Below are 16,986 nucleotides of genomic sequence, written 5' to 3'. Positions count from 1 at the left end.
CTGGGCTCAAAAGCCCATCTCTGCATGGCCAGTCAGAGGCTCCAGTCCCTGTCTATAAACGTGCATTACATATGCTGAGAGATGGGTTGTGGAGGGGGCTGTACAGGGGTATTTAAGGTAGGATACGTATGCAGATATTCTCAACCAGTGCCAGAGGGAAGTGTCTTTTATGCAGGGTACAAAGATGGCCCAGACCTCTCCAACAAGGGGGCTGTTCTCCACCCAACTCATTGAAGAAACGCAACACTATGGGCAAGATTCAAAATCACCCAAGCACCTAGCCTCACATTTCTCAAGATCTAGAACACACTAAGAGCCAAACCCAGACCTTGAGGTTCACTCGAGTGGCACCTACCTACACTAGGCTTGAACTCGGCCCTGATTTCTGAAGAAGGCCTTCACATTTTGGGGGGTGAACCTTAAAGGTTCAGAATGCAGGGAAAGCCCCCCAAAGACCAGTTTGCTTCTCTGAACACGGTGTCTCCCCAAAAGCAGGGGAAACTCTCCAGAACAGCTACAAACGCTTCCAACATGTCACCACTTCCATCACCCATCCCAGAGGCACGGAGACTTTCAGGAGTGAAAAATGATGGGCACTACCAGAACTTTTAAACCTCAAAAAACAGCTTCAGTTCACAATCAGATTCCTCCTTTATACAGCCTGAGATCCCCGATTCAGATGCACATGCCAGCTGAGATTTTCAAATCTGCCTGAGAGATCTGGACACCCAGTTGCTATTAAAATTAGTGGGACTGGCGCATCCAACCTATGTGTCTACATTGCAGGCTTGCCCTGGGTCCTGGCTCATGCACATACGAGCACATTAGCGAAGCCCACCTCCAAGAATCCACATTGCTATGCCAAACGTGCCCTACACTCGGGTATACGTGTGTCCACACCTGTGCCTGGCGCAAGGATTTCTGGGTGCGTATCCCAGAATTCTTGGCACCTAGCCAACTGGAGCCACTCTAGGATTTGGTTCCTGGCTTGTTGTAGAACTTGTCTGTCCTCCCCGAACCCTGGTGTGAAAGTGGATTCAGCTCACCAACACCAGCTCTGCACCCTCCTTCCTTCTGCCTGTTCCCACTGGGCTCAGCTGCTGCATTTAAAGCCAGCACGCTGCCACTGAGCAAGGTTTTAGCAAGGAAATCACAGCCAGAATGTCATCCTGGATCACCCTCCACAGAAACAATCAAAATGTAAATCAACCATCAAGAGCCTCTCTGGAATCTGCTGATCTAATCCACCCCTGCAATAGTTCCTCACATTGGACAAATGGCTTCTTTGCCTCTGGCAGGCTGTGTTATTGTTGGCATTGACATCTCCAAGAGAATGTCACTTTACTGTTCCCCCACTCCCACCCCCTCAAACACTATCCAGGTAACATGACAGTCCCTAGCTGCTCTGATGACTTCTTAACCTTAGATCCATTCAGGGAGAATGCTCCGTCAGTGCCACGCGGCCTCCGTCTCCACGTGCCAAATAGCGCAACGCTTGCGTGCTCTGACTTATTTACTGGTGACAAACTCCCCTCTGTGTTATATGCAACATATAGCGCTGGTGCCTTTAGTGACACCCACCTCCACCGACTTTCCTGGCTCTGCATCCCCATAATAACAGAACCTCGTCCCTCTAGTAGGTTTTCTTAAAGCCAGTTTGCTTCTTAAATCCATTGGTTATTGGTACGATTGCTGTTTCAGTGGAACGTAGAGGACCAGACTGAGATCAGGGCCCTATTGGGCCAGGTGCCGTACAGATACATAAGAGGCAGTGCCTGCCCTGAGGAGCTGGCATCTAAGTGAACAAGAACAACGGGGAGGAAATGAACTGTTACTGTCCCCATCAGAACTCAGCTGACAATTCAGAAGCTGTTTCTCCCCCAGCTTGACTGCATCTGCAGATCGAACGGGAGCCACATCTTGTTTGTTTCAGTAAAGTAAGTAGATGTAACCTGGAGATATGTAGGGAGCAGATGAGCTGAGAAAGATGCTCTTTTCGGATCATAGCCAGACTCAGAAGAACTGCAGTATCAGAATGTGTTTTCACATGCAGAGTGCTCATTCTGCTAACTGGTCAGCAGAGTCCTTCACTCAGATGGTCAGCTCTTTGGGGGCAGGGACAGTATTTTTGTTCTAAGAAAAAAGAACAGGAGTACTTGTGGCACCTTAGAGACTAAAAAATTTATTAGAGCATAAGCTTTCGTGGACTACAGCCCACTTCTTCGGTATGCATCCGAAGAAGTGGGCTGTAGTCCACGAAAGCTTATGCTCTAATAAATTTGTTAGTCTCTAAGGTGCCACAAGTACTCCTGTTCTTTTTTGCGGATACAGACTAACACGGCCGCTACTCTGAAACCTGTATTTTTGTTCTGTGTTTGTACAGCGCCTGGCACAATGGGTCCTGGTCTATGACTGGGGCTCCTAAGAGTGAGTGCAACACAAACAATAAGTATCCATTTCATGATCTCAGTGGAACAGTCTCCGCCTACTTCTGAATCCACCTTTATTTGTAAATTACCCAGAGAGCATTCATCTCCTCTCCCCTATACCATGGAATGAAGGCCGAGCGATGGAGGTTGCTATGTACAAAGAGGCCTTCTGCATTTGTCTAATAAAAACTACAGCCCCCAAGAGGCTGGGAAGTTTCCATACTAAGGCCTCACCTAAAAAGAAAAAGTTGCACCTGTTTTAAATCTCTTTAGTTAAAGCCGTGCAAGCCACTGTGTGGACATAATTCAATTGGTTTACATTTACCAAATTAAGCTAAAGTTGAGATAAGCCAATTGCAAAACAATTCAAATGCATCTATCAGGAGAATGCACCAGAGTTTAACTCAAAGAGATTTAACAAACATTTTAAATCAGTGCAACATTTGTATGTAGACAAGGTCTAGGTGTCCACTTTACAATCATGCAAGGCTCTTCAAAGAAGCTTCTCCTGCTGGTATGATGGAGACACGGACCCAAGCAATAGCTCCATCCACAAGATGGAAGGAAATCCACAAATGAGAAAAGAGGATAGAACCGTCACCTCAAACCTGGATGCAAAGCCAGGAGAAGTCAGCATCTCAACTGGGGCCAGTCACCTGCCACTTCTTGATTACCGTATAACCTTGAAGATGACAAGCCTTCAAATCTTGCTTTGGTTGTTCCCACAGAGCTTGAGGGATTACTGATTAATTAGTGGAAAACATCAGTGAGCCTCAGCTTTAATACACAGCTTAACGCCTCTTAATTAGAAAAGCTGATGGGATCCCTTAACGACCCTTCTGCTGAGAATGTCTGGCCTCCACTTTGCTGTATATCTTCCGCTTGCTAAACAACACCGTTTTTATTTTGAAGTTCCCCACTGCAGAGAGGTTGGCCGAAGTCCACTCAAAATTCTGCACTGCCATTTCTTCCGGCTAAGACTCAACCCATGCCCTGCACCTTGCTCAGCAGAAGCTCCCCAGTCTCACCTTACTTCACGACACCTACAGGACTGGTAGCCAAAGCCCACCCTGTTGGCTAAATAGGGCCCATGGAGAGTTCAGCAACATGGCACCCTGCTGCCCTCCCCGTTCACATGGAAATGGAACCCACCAGGCCATGCGTCCCAGCATGCAGCACTGCATCTTGACACAAGAGGCCGGCAGCTTGAAGCAAGATGGATGTTGTATGGGCAAATCAAGAAAGAGCAGAGCATGCTGGGACTTGGAGCAAGGGGAAGAGTTCAATGGGCCAGTCTCGATGACCTTCTGTAGCATTCTTCCCCCTGAACCCTGAGAGTAAGAGGAGAGCCCTGCAGTACAAACCTTTGCATCCGCGCCGGTTTGTTCCCTGCCGAGGGATGGTTGACTGGAGCTGCCTCCTTCTCCAACGTAGATGGGCGTTTCAGATTAGGCACCACCCCTCTGGGAGCATGGTTTTCCTCACTGGTTTTCCCCTGAATGCTCATCACCACCTTATGATCCTGCAGAGAGGACAAAGAGCTGTACAACCTACCTGGCCACTCAGACCCTCACGGCTGCTTCGTGTTTGGAAGGATCCTGGTTTTGGATCACATCTTTAATCAGGGAACATTAGGACAGGAATCGCTCTGCAGGGGCAATGCATTCCCTGCCAGCCATGCTACCAATTTCTGAGCGAAGGAAAGTAATTCATGTCCCAGAGAGTTAAGAAAAATACCTTTCTATCGGGCGGGCTATGTGAAACGTACTTGCCCTGTCCTCAGCAGGCCAATGTCCATGGGACAAAAGGACAATCCTATGGTCACACCTTAAAATAAGGGTACAGTAATTACCATGTAACTACATTGGGATTAGCGTTGTTATACTGTGGTTTGGCTTGTCAGGATGTAATTAACACTTACTCATCTTCACAACATCTCTGTGAGACAGGCCAGTGCTATTATTAACTCCATTTTACAGATGAGGAACTGAGGCATCAAGTGACTTGTCCCAGGTCACACAGAAAGTCTGTGGCAGAGTAGGGAGTTGAACCCATTCTTCTGAGTCCCAGGCCAGGGCCCTAGTCACTGGACCATCCTCCTGAGTACATACAGGATGTCCTTACTCAAAGGCAGAGACCAAGAGTGTTTCTGGACCAGGCCAGCTGTGAAAATCCACAACCACAAGTGGTTTGAAAGATAAATATAGTTTGGGGCTCCCCAACCAGTGGGGATGCCTGCAGCGACGCACAGAGAGAGAAATAGGCACTGACTGATCAGGGACCAACACGGCAAACATCTAAGGTTTCTGGTGCCTCTTTCCCACACCTGCGCTCTAGAATGTATTTCCCGCGTCTCCGGTCTTCCCGCATTCACCAATGCCCAGCTTCAGTTCTTGTCTCTACACCAGGCTAAGGCAGCATTTTTAGCTCTACCTGCCCATCACTGTGGGACCCTGAGATGTGGGTTCCGGGCTCTGCCACAGACTCGCTGTGTGACCCCAGGCAAGTCACTAACTGGGGGAAGTCAACAGGAGCTGCGGGTGCTCAGCAGCTTGGGAAAGAAGGTTCTTAATCTCTCTGCAACAGCTGCAATACGGGGATGATCACACTCCCCGGGGGGGCAGGTAAATTCATGATGGCTACAAAGTGCTCAGATGCCATGGTGAACAGTGCAATAGAAAAGGCCATGAATAACTATGGATGAGCAGTGCCCTCTGGAGCTAGATGAATGAAAAGGAGAAGTAGAGGATTTGGCTGGTCGCCCACTTATTCCCTGCCCATTGGCTGATGGTGGAGTCAGTTCCACTGACTCCACCAGCCTGTAGCTGATACCCTGGGATTTTATGGGCTTCATCCAAAGCCCATTGGAGCAAATGGACAGGCTCCTCCTAGTATGTGGATGAAGCCCTAGGTCCACCTCTGGGCTGTAGCTAGATGGCAAAGAGCGGTGGCCAGGATGAGGTTAGATGAAGACACCAGGGTGAACTATTTGCCGAGCAAGCATTCTCCCAGGAGCAGTAATCCTGCTGCCATGGGATTGCAAGCTCCAGCCCTTCTTTGTACTACTGTCCAGCAGTTTGCAAAGAGAGTGAATCAGTCTAGAGAGAACTGGGAAAAATGAGAAGCGGAAACAGTCCGACCACTTCATTAAATCCTGCTTGGCTGCACCTCAGGCCAGGAGTCAGCACTCTCCCCCTGGAGGAGAGCACCCAGGGAAGAGGAAACGCAAACACCTCGCAAAGGATCATTTCCTGAAGACTGAGCCAGAGAGGGATTCACCTTTCCCTTCCGCTCAGAGGGAAGAAATCTCCACATGAAAATCAAAGCTGGAAACCAAAAGCGGTCAGACTCCAGGGGAGGAAAAAAGTCATCTCTCACGACCAACAGAAATAAAAACACCCTGCTTGTTCGCAGTGGATCTAGGGGCACCAGTCGCTGCAGATTAGCACATTAAACCGCGCCACAGCATTCCGGGGACTGGAAAACGCAGGGTGCCCATTAACATTGAGGGAAATGGTCAGATTCAAGTGCAAAGCTGCTCAGAATTCAAGGTTTGCCACACTTCATGGCACGGGCACCCCCGGAAATGTTTCACCTGGGGTGCACTCACCCTGCGGTGGTGGCTGGGCCTGGCTCCCCACTCTGGTTGCCATGACCCAGCTCGCGGGATCACGGTGCCACCAATGCCACTCACCAAAATTTGACCCGGCATCTCCATCATGATGGAGGAGCTACAAAGCCAAACCTGAGTGGCACTGAGGCACTGCACGACGGGTCACAAGGCCACTCAGTTTGGGGGCCCCCTCAAATGGGAGCCTGGGGCAAACTGCCCTTTTTGACCCCCCTCCCCCACTGGGCAGCCATGCCCCCTGCCAAGGGTATGCACTGTGCGTAACGTGTATATGGCTGCGGGCACCACTGCTTCGTTACCGACTGCAGGAATTGACTCACTTTTGTGCTGAACGATGTCTGTTTCCCAGGACAGGGGGCTGGTTTCCCTTCCAAATTAAAAAGAGGCTGCTGGATCCAGACAGACCCTGGGGTTCTCTCTCAGCCTGACCGGCAGCCTGTGCTGTCTAGTGTCACAGGCGCTCCCTAAGTCCTGGCCTGGATTACACACTCCACTTACCGAGTTCCCATTCTGCACACTGTTCACTGTCCGTGTGAATCGGATCACAGGGCTGTCCCCATGTCCCTGCGGCCGGGCAGGCAGGGCTGCTGGTGGTGGATTGGCTTCCTGCAGCGGGGCCGGATGGGCAAACAGCACATCGCTCTGAGGCCTGGGGCCATCACTATTATGCGAGGTCTGGCCTTGGGGCAAAGTCCCCTCTCCCTGGCTCCTGACCCCAGAGATCTGTGGTCTCATCAGGCTCCCACCAGGGGGCTTCTCCTGATCCACGGAGCTCAGCAGCATTTTGGCCCCATTGGCTGCAAACACCTGGAGGGAGAAGAAAAGAAAGAATTTTGAAAGGCTGCGTTAATTACGGAAAGCGGGAAGGGGGGAGAATTAACCCCAGATACTCAGCCACCCCATCAAGCAGCATTCCTCTCGCCAGGAGACTTCACATGCCCAGGTTTGGACCCAGCAAGGCCCAATGCCAGGGTACTGTACCTTCTGCCTAGAGAACTGTAAATGGTTGCTGCCCGGCACCGGGGGCTGTTCCTTCAGTGCCTGGAGCTGCTCTTGCCCCTTCGCAGGTCCCACTTCCTTGAAACTTGGCATCTTCTGCAGAGCTTCTTTGAGCTGCCTGAACTCCTCCATCTGGGTCTAGGGCAATGAGAAGGGCAAATAAACACTCAGGTGACAAAGGGTTAATATTTCCCTGCTGGGAAAAGCCATCACTACAGAGTCCTGCCCTCCTCTAGGCTAGGGGTGGGCGTTCGTGTGCAAAAAGGGGCTGGAGAGAATTCACATTAATTGTCCAGCACCACCCCATCCATGACTGCAGCAAGCCCCCAAGAAGAGCTAGTCTCTGCCCTGGTCATTCTCCAGTCTGTCCCCACAGCACGCATGTCCCTCATTTCAGACTCAGTTTTTCCCTAACCTGATGGCGTCTAGCTTTTACCATCCGTTTTTTACATCGGAAATGCTGACCCATGAAACCGACTTTACAACCTACGTTGCAGAACGGATTCCTTCTGCCCTTACACCTCTGGTCCCTTTCATTCTGGGTCACACGTACATACGGGCTCTTCTCCAGGGAACCATTTCTCAGCGGATGTGTTCATCTCAGAGGGGTTGACACAATAATTGGCTTAATTCTACTTGACCATTCAATTTACTTCAATGAAAATGGATTCCCCTGGACTCCAAGGCAAATGTAACACTTTTCACTTTGCTGCGGCTTATCAGCTCATTTCCTCCCTCCCCACCCTAGAAAGTGAAAGAGCTTGAAAAAGCCTTTCAGGAAGGGCTGGACACTCCTTTATTCATAGGGAAGTCTGTGTGGGAGGAGGGGTGTGGAATTCTTTGCATCCGGTTGCCAAACCAGGGTTGGGTGGTAAGTCTTCCAAGCAGAGAGGAAAGTTTGGGAGGAAACTTCCTTGAGCAGAGGTTGTTCATTTCAAGTCTCTCCTTTGTGATCATATTCTGCTTTGACCTCAGAGGTGGCGGTGCGTGGTTTAAGAACAGACAAGACAGCATGGGAAAGTAGGTGGGGAATGGCTTCCGGGACACAGCGGATCAGCCCAGCTGAGAAGATTGGCTAAATTAGAACAAACCAGAGAGATTTCATTCTAGCAAACCCAGCACAAAGGGGGGAGGTTTTAAATATACTAGTGATCTACGGGAAGTTATTTGGAGTCTAGCACAGAGGACTTCATGTATCGACTCCTGGGTTCTGTTGCAGAGTGAATCAGCCACTGGGTGAGAGTCATTTCGCCCCTCTGGGCCTCATTTCACCCATCTGTACGATCAGAGCACCAGCTACTCAATGCTCCTGTCAATTTACTAAGGCATGCCAAGGGCTTTGCAGTCCTTGGATAACGAGCAAGCCGCATAAATTCCCTTTGCATAAACGCCCACCTGTCGTCTGCAGCAGGAAGGCAGGATTGGTGCAAATCAGCACTGCAGTAAGAGAAAGAATTGCTGGCGGATGCAGGGAATCTGCTTGCTTAGCTACCACGAGTGAAATCCTGGGCCCAGTGAGGTCAATGGCAACCTAAATTCAACCTCCTTGTGCATCTACGCATTAGGATAGTCTGTTACTGTGTGATCACAAACTCTTTTTTCCACAGGACACAGCACAAGGGGGTGAAAGAAGGTAACACAGGCAGCCTTGCTTCTGGCATCTCCTAATTTCCGAGTAATTGACTTTGAACCTGTAATAATCTTTTAACGTATTTTTTTAAATGTCAGAGAGAAGGGGTGTGTGTCTGTGTGTGAGAGAGCGTGTGAGAGACACACACAGACACAATATGCTTGATTTTCTGAGGGCTTTGCTGTAATATCCCCAGCACAGAATCCACGAAAGAGCCTTTGAGAGGTGCTTAGCTAGAGAATAATTCACCCTTGATCCTGCATTCTCTGCCAAGGTGCAAATGCTCTCAGCACTTAGTGAGCCAGACAAGAATATTTTAGCTACAAGGGTGACTGGTAACGGACATAGAGCCGGTAGCTCCTCGGGTTTTGACCCAGGCTGCTCCTGAAAACCTCCACCCTCCAACAGCAGTTCAATGGCCTAGATGAGCTGGCTCGATCTCAATCTGCTTCGTAGAGGACAGGTGCCCACACCACTAAATCCCCATTTGAGGCGATTTCTGAGCGTTTTGGTAAAGAGGCCAAAACGACGAATGAGTGGAAAGGCTGAGCTGCATTTCAATCCGCAGCAAGGGTGCTGTCGGGTAGGGTGGGGGCACACGTCTGGAGAAGCTTGCATCACCTGCTGGTTTTGGTGCTGGTTAAGACTGCTGGCCTATTTGAATCCCAGGAGGGAGGGAGGGCCTAGGCCCACCCAAAACTAAAGCCCTGCCCACACAACTGAGGGAGGGGCACCATCACCAGGACCCAGCTGATTTCTCAGGACAACAACTGGCACAGGAGTGAGGGTCAAAACAAGGGTGCCAGCTGGAGACACCAAGCAGAGGACTCCAGACAACACCCACCACTCCCTGAAGGAATGAGCGGATGCTGCCCAGGGGAGCTCTGCACGGATTTGTGAAACAGTGAGGAACAGAAGTAGGCCCCCAGTGGAGGGGGCTGGATTGACTGAGGTCCTTTATTTATTCCCAGATTGGGCACATCACAGACTGGGCCCATGGGAGCCGTCCCACCACCATGCCTCAGCCGTGAGGAGGAGGAGGGGAAGGCGGTTCAACCACCAGGCTAGTCTCTGAGTACGTTGGTGATTCCTTGGGCACCAGCCCAGGGGGAAACTTACTGAGATACCCCGTCATCCATCCAATTAAATGTCACATTGGCCAGCCAACAGCTGTCAGAGCGACTGCGTTCAGATCCAGCGACCTGGACTTGAGCCAACAACCAGCGCTGGATTCAGGTAACTAACCTGAAGCGATGAACTGTTCGTGAAGTTGACACTCCCTGGAGCCATCCAGAGCAGAGCAGGTCAGGAGACAAGAACAAAGAAAAATCCCCTCCTCTCCAGCCCTTAGCAACCCGGACGCCTGGCTCAGGAGAAGGATCGGCTGTCAGCCGCCTCCAACCACAGCCAGCTCCCCGCTTCTGAGCTTAGCTCACAGCCCAGGAGAGTGTTTGACAGCAGGCTGTTAATTAGCAACAGAATACGTTAATCCAGCCAGTGACATGACTTCAGAAAATATATTGACAAAGCTGCTGGAGTGTCTGGCTCATTTCGAGGGCCTCAGAAAGACACTGATCGTCCCCTCGGTCTCTCCTCTCCCTCGGTAATCTGCAAAGTCTCAGCTTTATCCAGATTTGCACAGTGTCTCACTGGAAACGCAGTGCCTGCCCGTCATGAGGACCCCATGGCCCCCAGCCCCATGTTGGAGCAGTGGGACTCCTGCAACTTGCAGAGATTCAGGGGCCATGTTGATTGCAAGCCCCTCTCCAGGAAAACTGCATGTGTTACATGCTCCTTGCTCTTCAGGCTTCCCTCTCTGCCCCTTTGCCCCCAAAATTCAACCCCCGCTCGACAGCTTTTACACTAAACAATGACATGTTGTTGGTGTCGCTCTTAGGAGCTCTTCCAAGGCCTCCCCCTCTGCAAAAGCATCAGCGCACGAAGGAGCAAGAGAGCCGTTTTCTACCATTTGCGAGTGCCTATTTGTATTCCCAAGTGAGTCCCCGTCTCAACCAGGCAGGACTGCCCTGCGATATTTCTCTCTGCAATTAATTTGATAGCCGTTGGCAGAAGGTGACTGAACACCACTCGGGATGAAAATGTTCCTGAGATCTGGGTTGAATGACACACGCTGGTTATTGCGGGAGGAATTAACCCACAGAGAGTTGGTTAATGCTTACTACTGTCTCAGCCATGCAGCAGGGATCATTGTGACTCCAAGGACTGGCCGGGCCCAGTGCTCGGAGAGATTTACTGGTCCTGAAAGCATCTGTCCTGCTCCACCAACCAAAGCACCTTTGCAGCCATCTCAGCCAGAGAAGTTCAGCAGCCGCCTGTATTTATTATTTGTTGTTTGCACGATGGTAGTGTCTATGGATCTCAATTAGGGATCCGGGCTCCCCATCGTGATATGCATCATGCAAATACCGAATGAAAAACACAAATCCCTGAAGAGCTGCTTGCATCAAGAGCTAGGATTAGCAGTCAAGTATCAGAGGGGTAGCTGTGTTAGTCTGAATCTGTAAAAAGCAACAGAGGGTCCTGTGGCACCTTTAAGACTAACAGAAGACTTCAGATCATTTGAGAGCAGGGGCTCAGAGGATTTTAGCACAGATACCTTGGAACTCCAGTGGCTGGGGAGGAAGCAAGCTACTAATCAGAATGGCGTTATCTCACGGGCAGTGGTCTCACACCCTGCTAGCACCTTTTAAGAGTGCAAGACAGTTGCCCCTAATACTAGGGGACTCAAAACCATGCCAAGACTGTACTGGTCTCTTAGTCTAGCATAGCGATGGGCCTCAGCCCCAAAGCTCAGATCCAGATTTCTCCCCAGCTCAGGGTTTTGGTTCATCCCCTTACAGGCAGATGTTCCTAAATCTCTTCCCCCCCCCAAAGCCAAGGGTCACTTGGCTCCGCGGTTTTGATTCCCGTTCTAGCAGCATGATAGGCCCAGAGTGAGTCCCAAGACTAACAGAACAAGTCCCAGACCAGTGTAAGCTCGGATCTCTGGGATGATATTGGTGTTGGGTCAGTTTGGGATAAGCAGAATTAAAAGATGTCAGGGGAAAATGTCTGTACAACAAACCCCACAAAGCCCCTGCAGGAACACAGGCTGCAAAGCTCTTTCCAAAGGATTCAGATTGAAAAAAAAGCAGGTTTTTTTCATAATACAGAGAGCTGAGTGCTAGAGGTAAGTAGATCTTTGGCGGACTTGCCAGACACTTTTGGATGGTTCGCATTAAAACCACACCGGCTGCTTCCCTTGCCTAATCTGTGAATTGTGTAACTGAGACTTTTGTGCTAGAACAGCGACAGAAAAAAACAAACAGCTGTTCCAAGTGAATTCAGTGCTTGTGAAGAGCATTGACGGGGCAGCCCTGGAGATTGAAAGCTTCCCTTAGCGAAAAAGTGGACACAACATGGACAGTATCAGAGCAACCTTCCCCGACACCTCCCTCAGCCCTCATCTTTGTGCTGAGACTGCCAAGAAGGGCACCGAGGAGAGTCAGTTGCAGCATGGGCCTTGTAACACAGACCCTCAGCTGAGACCATCAAGTCACTGCACACAGAGCATCAGAGGGCAACAGTTTCCAGTTGCACTCACAGCTGGAAGGCTGCGTATCTCACTGCCATAGAGCCGAGCTGGGGGTGGGAGGAGTGAGGGCAGAGCTGATCTTGGAACTGGGGCTGGATATCGTCTTCCCCACCTCAGAAGAGGAGGCAAAAAGAAAATTCAGCTGGCAAGAGGCTTCCCTATTGAATGATCCATCAAGGTAGTAAGGGAGCAGCAGTTCCCTTTGAAAGGCCGGGGGCTCTGTTAAAAGCCTCGGAGCTGGAGGATGTGCTGCAGCCCTCCTAGGCAGAGCCTAAAAGGTCGGGCATCGGAAACAGAATGGAAGTTTCCTTCAAGGATCATCTCCTGAACAAAGCTTCAACAAATACTGAACATAAGAAGTGCCCAGGTTGTGGCAGATTTCCGTCCAGGTGCAGCCAGCTATTAGGTACTGGGAGCAAAGAAGGTGGGTTTCTTTCTGCCGTTTAATAACAAATGACCTCCGGAAGATGCCAGGGAGTCCTCACCCCTGGTTTTCAGATGACCTCCCAGTCTATGCATGAAATCCAATCGGTCCTCTCCATTCAGGTATCCCACTGGGATGGGAGAGCTGCCGAGTCAGGAAATTCTGCGGTGCAACTCAGCGTACGCCACTGACTCCGCAGACAAGTCCTACCTGGGAGATCCGTCCTTGCCCCGGCCAGTGCAGAGATGTTCCCTAGTGCTCTGGCTAATTAAAGCACTCCAAGGATGATGCTCCCATCACTTCAGTTCAGAGTTTATTCCCTGGGGGACATTTTTCATTCTTGAGATGCTCTGCTCACATTTCCCTGTGTTCAGCTTCATCCACAGCTCCTGTGACCTCCTCTAAACAAATCCCCTCCCTTCCTAGTATCCACACACTTCAAATGAGACCACCGCTCGCCCCCCCCGCAGCACCTTCTCAAAGCGCTCTGCAAGCACATCGCTTTAGAAAGCCACTAATGCTGGTCAAGAGGCCAGGGCACAAACCAACAACAGCGGAAAGCCCCGGGAAACCTTAAGGTCAGGAGATCCCGCATCTCATCTCAGCCGGCAGCAAAGCACGGTCTCCGACATAAGGTCTATGTGCACTGAGTCACTAGGCCAAACCGGCTTTACAAGCACAAGGCCTCTTGCCGTGAATCCCTCTGCAGCTGGGAAGCCTTATCCAGTTGGTGTTTGCGCTCTACGCCGGTTATAAACACCATTCACCTGAGTTCAGGATCAGGCCGTTGCGTTCAGGCTACCTGGTTACGAACCCGGCGACGGCACAGCATCTATTACCTGAGCATCGAGGAGCTGAGAGTGGACATCCTGGTGGGCCTGCCGGAGAAGTTTGCTCTCCTCTCGGAGTTTGAAGACGGTATCTGCAAGAGGAGAGCGAGAACACAGGTGAACACAACGGTATGGCGAAGCGCAGCGTCTCGCTCGCATCCCGTTCACCCAGATGGAAACGCCGGGGCTCTCAAAGCACGAGGCAGATCAGGTGGCACTAGCCAGGCACCACGGGAGCAGCCTCTCAGATATAGCCACCAGCCCCTCCTGTCAACCCAAGTAACTCCCTCCTCTAGAGAGGGACCTAAACACCAGATGGCCGCAAGGGGTGGTCAGGGGCAGTCACCATGTTTATGCCCTTTGCTAGGGCAGAATAAGAGGTTTTCCTTCACTTGCAGCCCAGCTATTCTCCTGCTGTTTATTGGCAGGCAGGTAGCGATGCCAGAGCCCCTACTCTGGAAGGAAGGCGCTTCAGGCAGGGCATCCGTGACAGAGTACGGTTAACCCTCAAGCACATACAGCAACTGCAGGGCGTAGCAGACCGGGGGTGCCAATCCAGCACTGCCTCCTGTCTCCAATCTCTCAGACAATCAGTTGCTTCAAAGGATGGTGCAAGAAAGCCCGGAGAAGAAGTTCTAGGTTAACCTGGCCACGGGGGCAGTTACTTCCTAACCCGTTCAGCGGCTGGCTTATGCCCTGAAACATCAGAGTTGCACTCCTTGCAAACTCTTCATACCCTCACTAATGCATGAAAGGCTACGCATCAATTCCGACATACTGCATTGCACTGAAGACAAGAACTGACTATATCCCCAAGGGAAGAGACAGACTGTGCCAGACTTATTCTGGGCTCTGCCTGAGGCTGTATTAAAACACCACTAGACCCTCCAACCTGCCCTGGTGTGTATTTTAGCCTGCAAACAGCGGAGGGGCCTCATGCCAAGCGAAGGCGTGGTATTTTCACTCACCATACAGCCACTTCACTGTAGGCTGAATTGGCAGGTTAGATTTCTGTTTGAGATTATAGGTCTTCCTAATTACAATGGTGTCTCTATTCACAGAGCGTGTCACACCCGAGGGGGGAGGGTCTCATAGCCCGGGCTTCAGCCTAAAGCCCGATCGTCTGCACTGCGGTTTTTCTAGCCCCACAGCCTGTGCCCAAGTCAGCGGACGCGGGCCAACCACGGGTGGTTTACTACAGTGTGGACATACCCAGCGGGGCCAGGATGTCACCTCTTGTCTTTAGGGGGTTTCTCTCGTGCAAGTTCAACCCTGGTCAAATCTGCAGAAAGCACGGATGCTTGAGGGGCAGCGCCACGTGGCAGGAGAGATCCGAACCATGTGGATTAGAGCCAGGGGCTGTAAGGGGGAGACCTGGTGTTACTACACGTAAAGTCCTATAACGAGGGAGTGGAAAAAACAGCAGGGAACATAAAGTGGGGGTGTGCATGGGGACCAGGGGAGAGAGGCAGACCCCAGCTCGCTCAGCAGTATTTGTAACCCTCGGAGGTCTTTGAAGAATCAATATGCAGCGATTCAAAGATCACAAAGTGCTTTACAAAAGTGGGTAGTATCTCCATGCTACCAGCTGGGAGACAGACACAAACCAGTAAAGTGACCAGTGACACAAATGAGCCACAGAGCTGAGAACACAACCCAGCTGCCTTGCCAGCAGTCACCTGTTCGAACCACCTCCCTGGCGCAAGAGCGGGTAATTCTCGTCACAACACCTGCTAAGAACCACCTGCTTTCCAGCTGCGTTACAAAAAGGTTCCTGCTGCTCTGATGCCTCCTTTATTTTCAATTACAGAGGGATCTCTTATGCTCCTTCACAGACCGTGGTTTCAAACACCACCTTCCCACAAAGGAAAGATTTACCAGCCAGCTTAGAGTTAATAATACAGGAACGAAATCGTACCGAGTGAACGAGCAGCCGGGAAGATGGGGACTGAATATCAATTATCTCAGGCTGAAGTCAGACTCCTTGAGTAGATTTTTTCCCCACCCCTAAGTGTTTTTTCTGAGCGTTATTCCCCTTTGCTTTGATAAAGATCATTTTCCTCACTCTGTTTTTCGCTGTGTGTTTCAAAGAGGAGATGGAATCAAATATTTGGGTAATCTACTTAGCTTGCATGTAGGGTTTCTTTTTCCACCTTAGCAGCATTACTCAAATATTGGGCTACAGCGATCCTTTAAAAAAACCACATCAGCAGCTTTCACTCTCTCAGACCCAATCCAGGGGCTAGAAGTGAACCTCAAAAATCTCACGACCTCAATAAAAACTGAACTAAATAGACATGCTCTGCAGGAGTTAGAGGTATCAGCATTCCCTGCAGCAATTTTTGCCATTAGAGGAGTTTTATATACACGAACCACTAATTAAAAAGGGAGGGTTACATTTACTCCAAAATTTAGGTTCTAGAATTTACGAGACCTAATGTCAGAACAACAGAAACTGTTTAACGAAAAAGTAGTTTACAGGGAGGTGAGAAGTTTCCATTTAAATCTGCTTCTGTAATGCGGGACACCCAAACCCTGCCATGCTAGACTAGTGCAGCAGGAAGTGACTCTGGCTAATCTAGTTTCATTCTCCTTGCTGAATGAAATGAAAGGGAGAGGCAGTGTGGTCCAGTGAGTAGAACACTGGCCTGGAATTTAGGAGACCCTAATTCTATACCCAGCTCTGTCACCCACCTGCTGTGCAACCTTGGGCAAGTCACTTCCAAGCTCCGTGCCTTAGTTTCCCCTCCCACTCCTTGTCTATTTAGATTGTAAACTTATCAGGGCAGGGAGTGGGTGCAAGGGGGCCCTGATCTTGACTGGGGACCTTTGGGCAGTGATTTAGGCCAAGAATGTTCAAAATATTAAACCAGCGTGACCTGGATTTTCTGAGCTCCAGTTTAACCAGGGATGAAATGATATCCCCTGTGATTGTGGCAAATATAGTAACTCCGTTCCCCTGTGACTCCACCCCTGCATTGCTTAGGGAGCGCCACTGGTTGAGCTCCAGCTCCAAGGAACATCTAAAATCCACAGAGGGAAGCAACTGGTTAGCCAAACCCCGGGTTTATCCAACGGGGAACGGGGGTGCAGTGGTCTGCAGGGCTGCACGGTACTGGCTCCTCCTGCGCTCTCCAAGCTGTGCCATGCCCTGGCACTGGAGCATGTCCCAGCACAGCTGGAAGTCATTCAGGGTCCGGACAGAACCATCCGGCGGGCCAGATCCAGCCTTTGGGGCACCCGCCGGACCACCCGCCAATGCTAAATGGAGAAATGTTTCCCAGTCTAATAGGGTTGAGAGTTTAGACTGTGTGCTTATATTTTCTTTTCTTTTGGTAACTAGCTCTAACTTTTTGCCTATCACTTATAATCACTTAAAAGCTATCTTTTGTGGTCAATAAACTTATTTTACTATTTATCTTTACCAGTGAGTTTGCCTGAAGCATGT

General features: G+C 50.4%; 1 protein-coding gene across 7 annotated transcripts in view; it reads right to left on the bottom strand.

The window, feature by feature from the left end:
• LOC101949571 (Golgi integral membrane protein 4-like) overlaps positions 1-16,986 on the bottom strand; it is a 79,341-nt gene that overhangs the window by 21,212 nt on the left and 41,143 nt on the right. For all 7 annotated transcript variants that reach the window (XM_005292924.4, XM_005292926.4, XM_042852854.2 and 4 more), the window contains exons 6-9: positions 13,548-13,630; positions 7,042-7,197; positions 6,559-6,867; positions 3,794-3,951 (exon numbers count right to left, since the gene is read on the bottom strand). In XM_005292924.4, the coding sequence (XP_005292981.2) occupies positions 3,794-3,951; positions 6,559-6,867; positions 7,042-7,197; positions 13,548-13,630 (706 nt within the window). The remainder of the gene's footprint in view (positions 1-3,793; positions 3,952-6,558; positions 6,868-7,041; positions 7,198-13,547; positions 13,631-16,986) is intronic.

Source organism: Chrysemys picta, chromosome 21, assembly GCF_011386835.1.
Source record: "Chrysemys picta bellii isolate R12L10 chromosome 21, ASM1138683v2, whole genome shotgun sequence".
Lineage (NCBI taxonomy): Eukaryota > Metazoa > Chordata > Testudines > Emydidae > Chrysemys > Chrysemys picta.
Note: the sequence above shows the minus strand (reverse complement) of the source record. Positions and strands in the feature narration are given on the sequence as shown.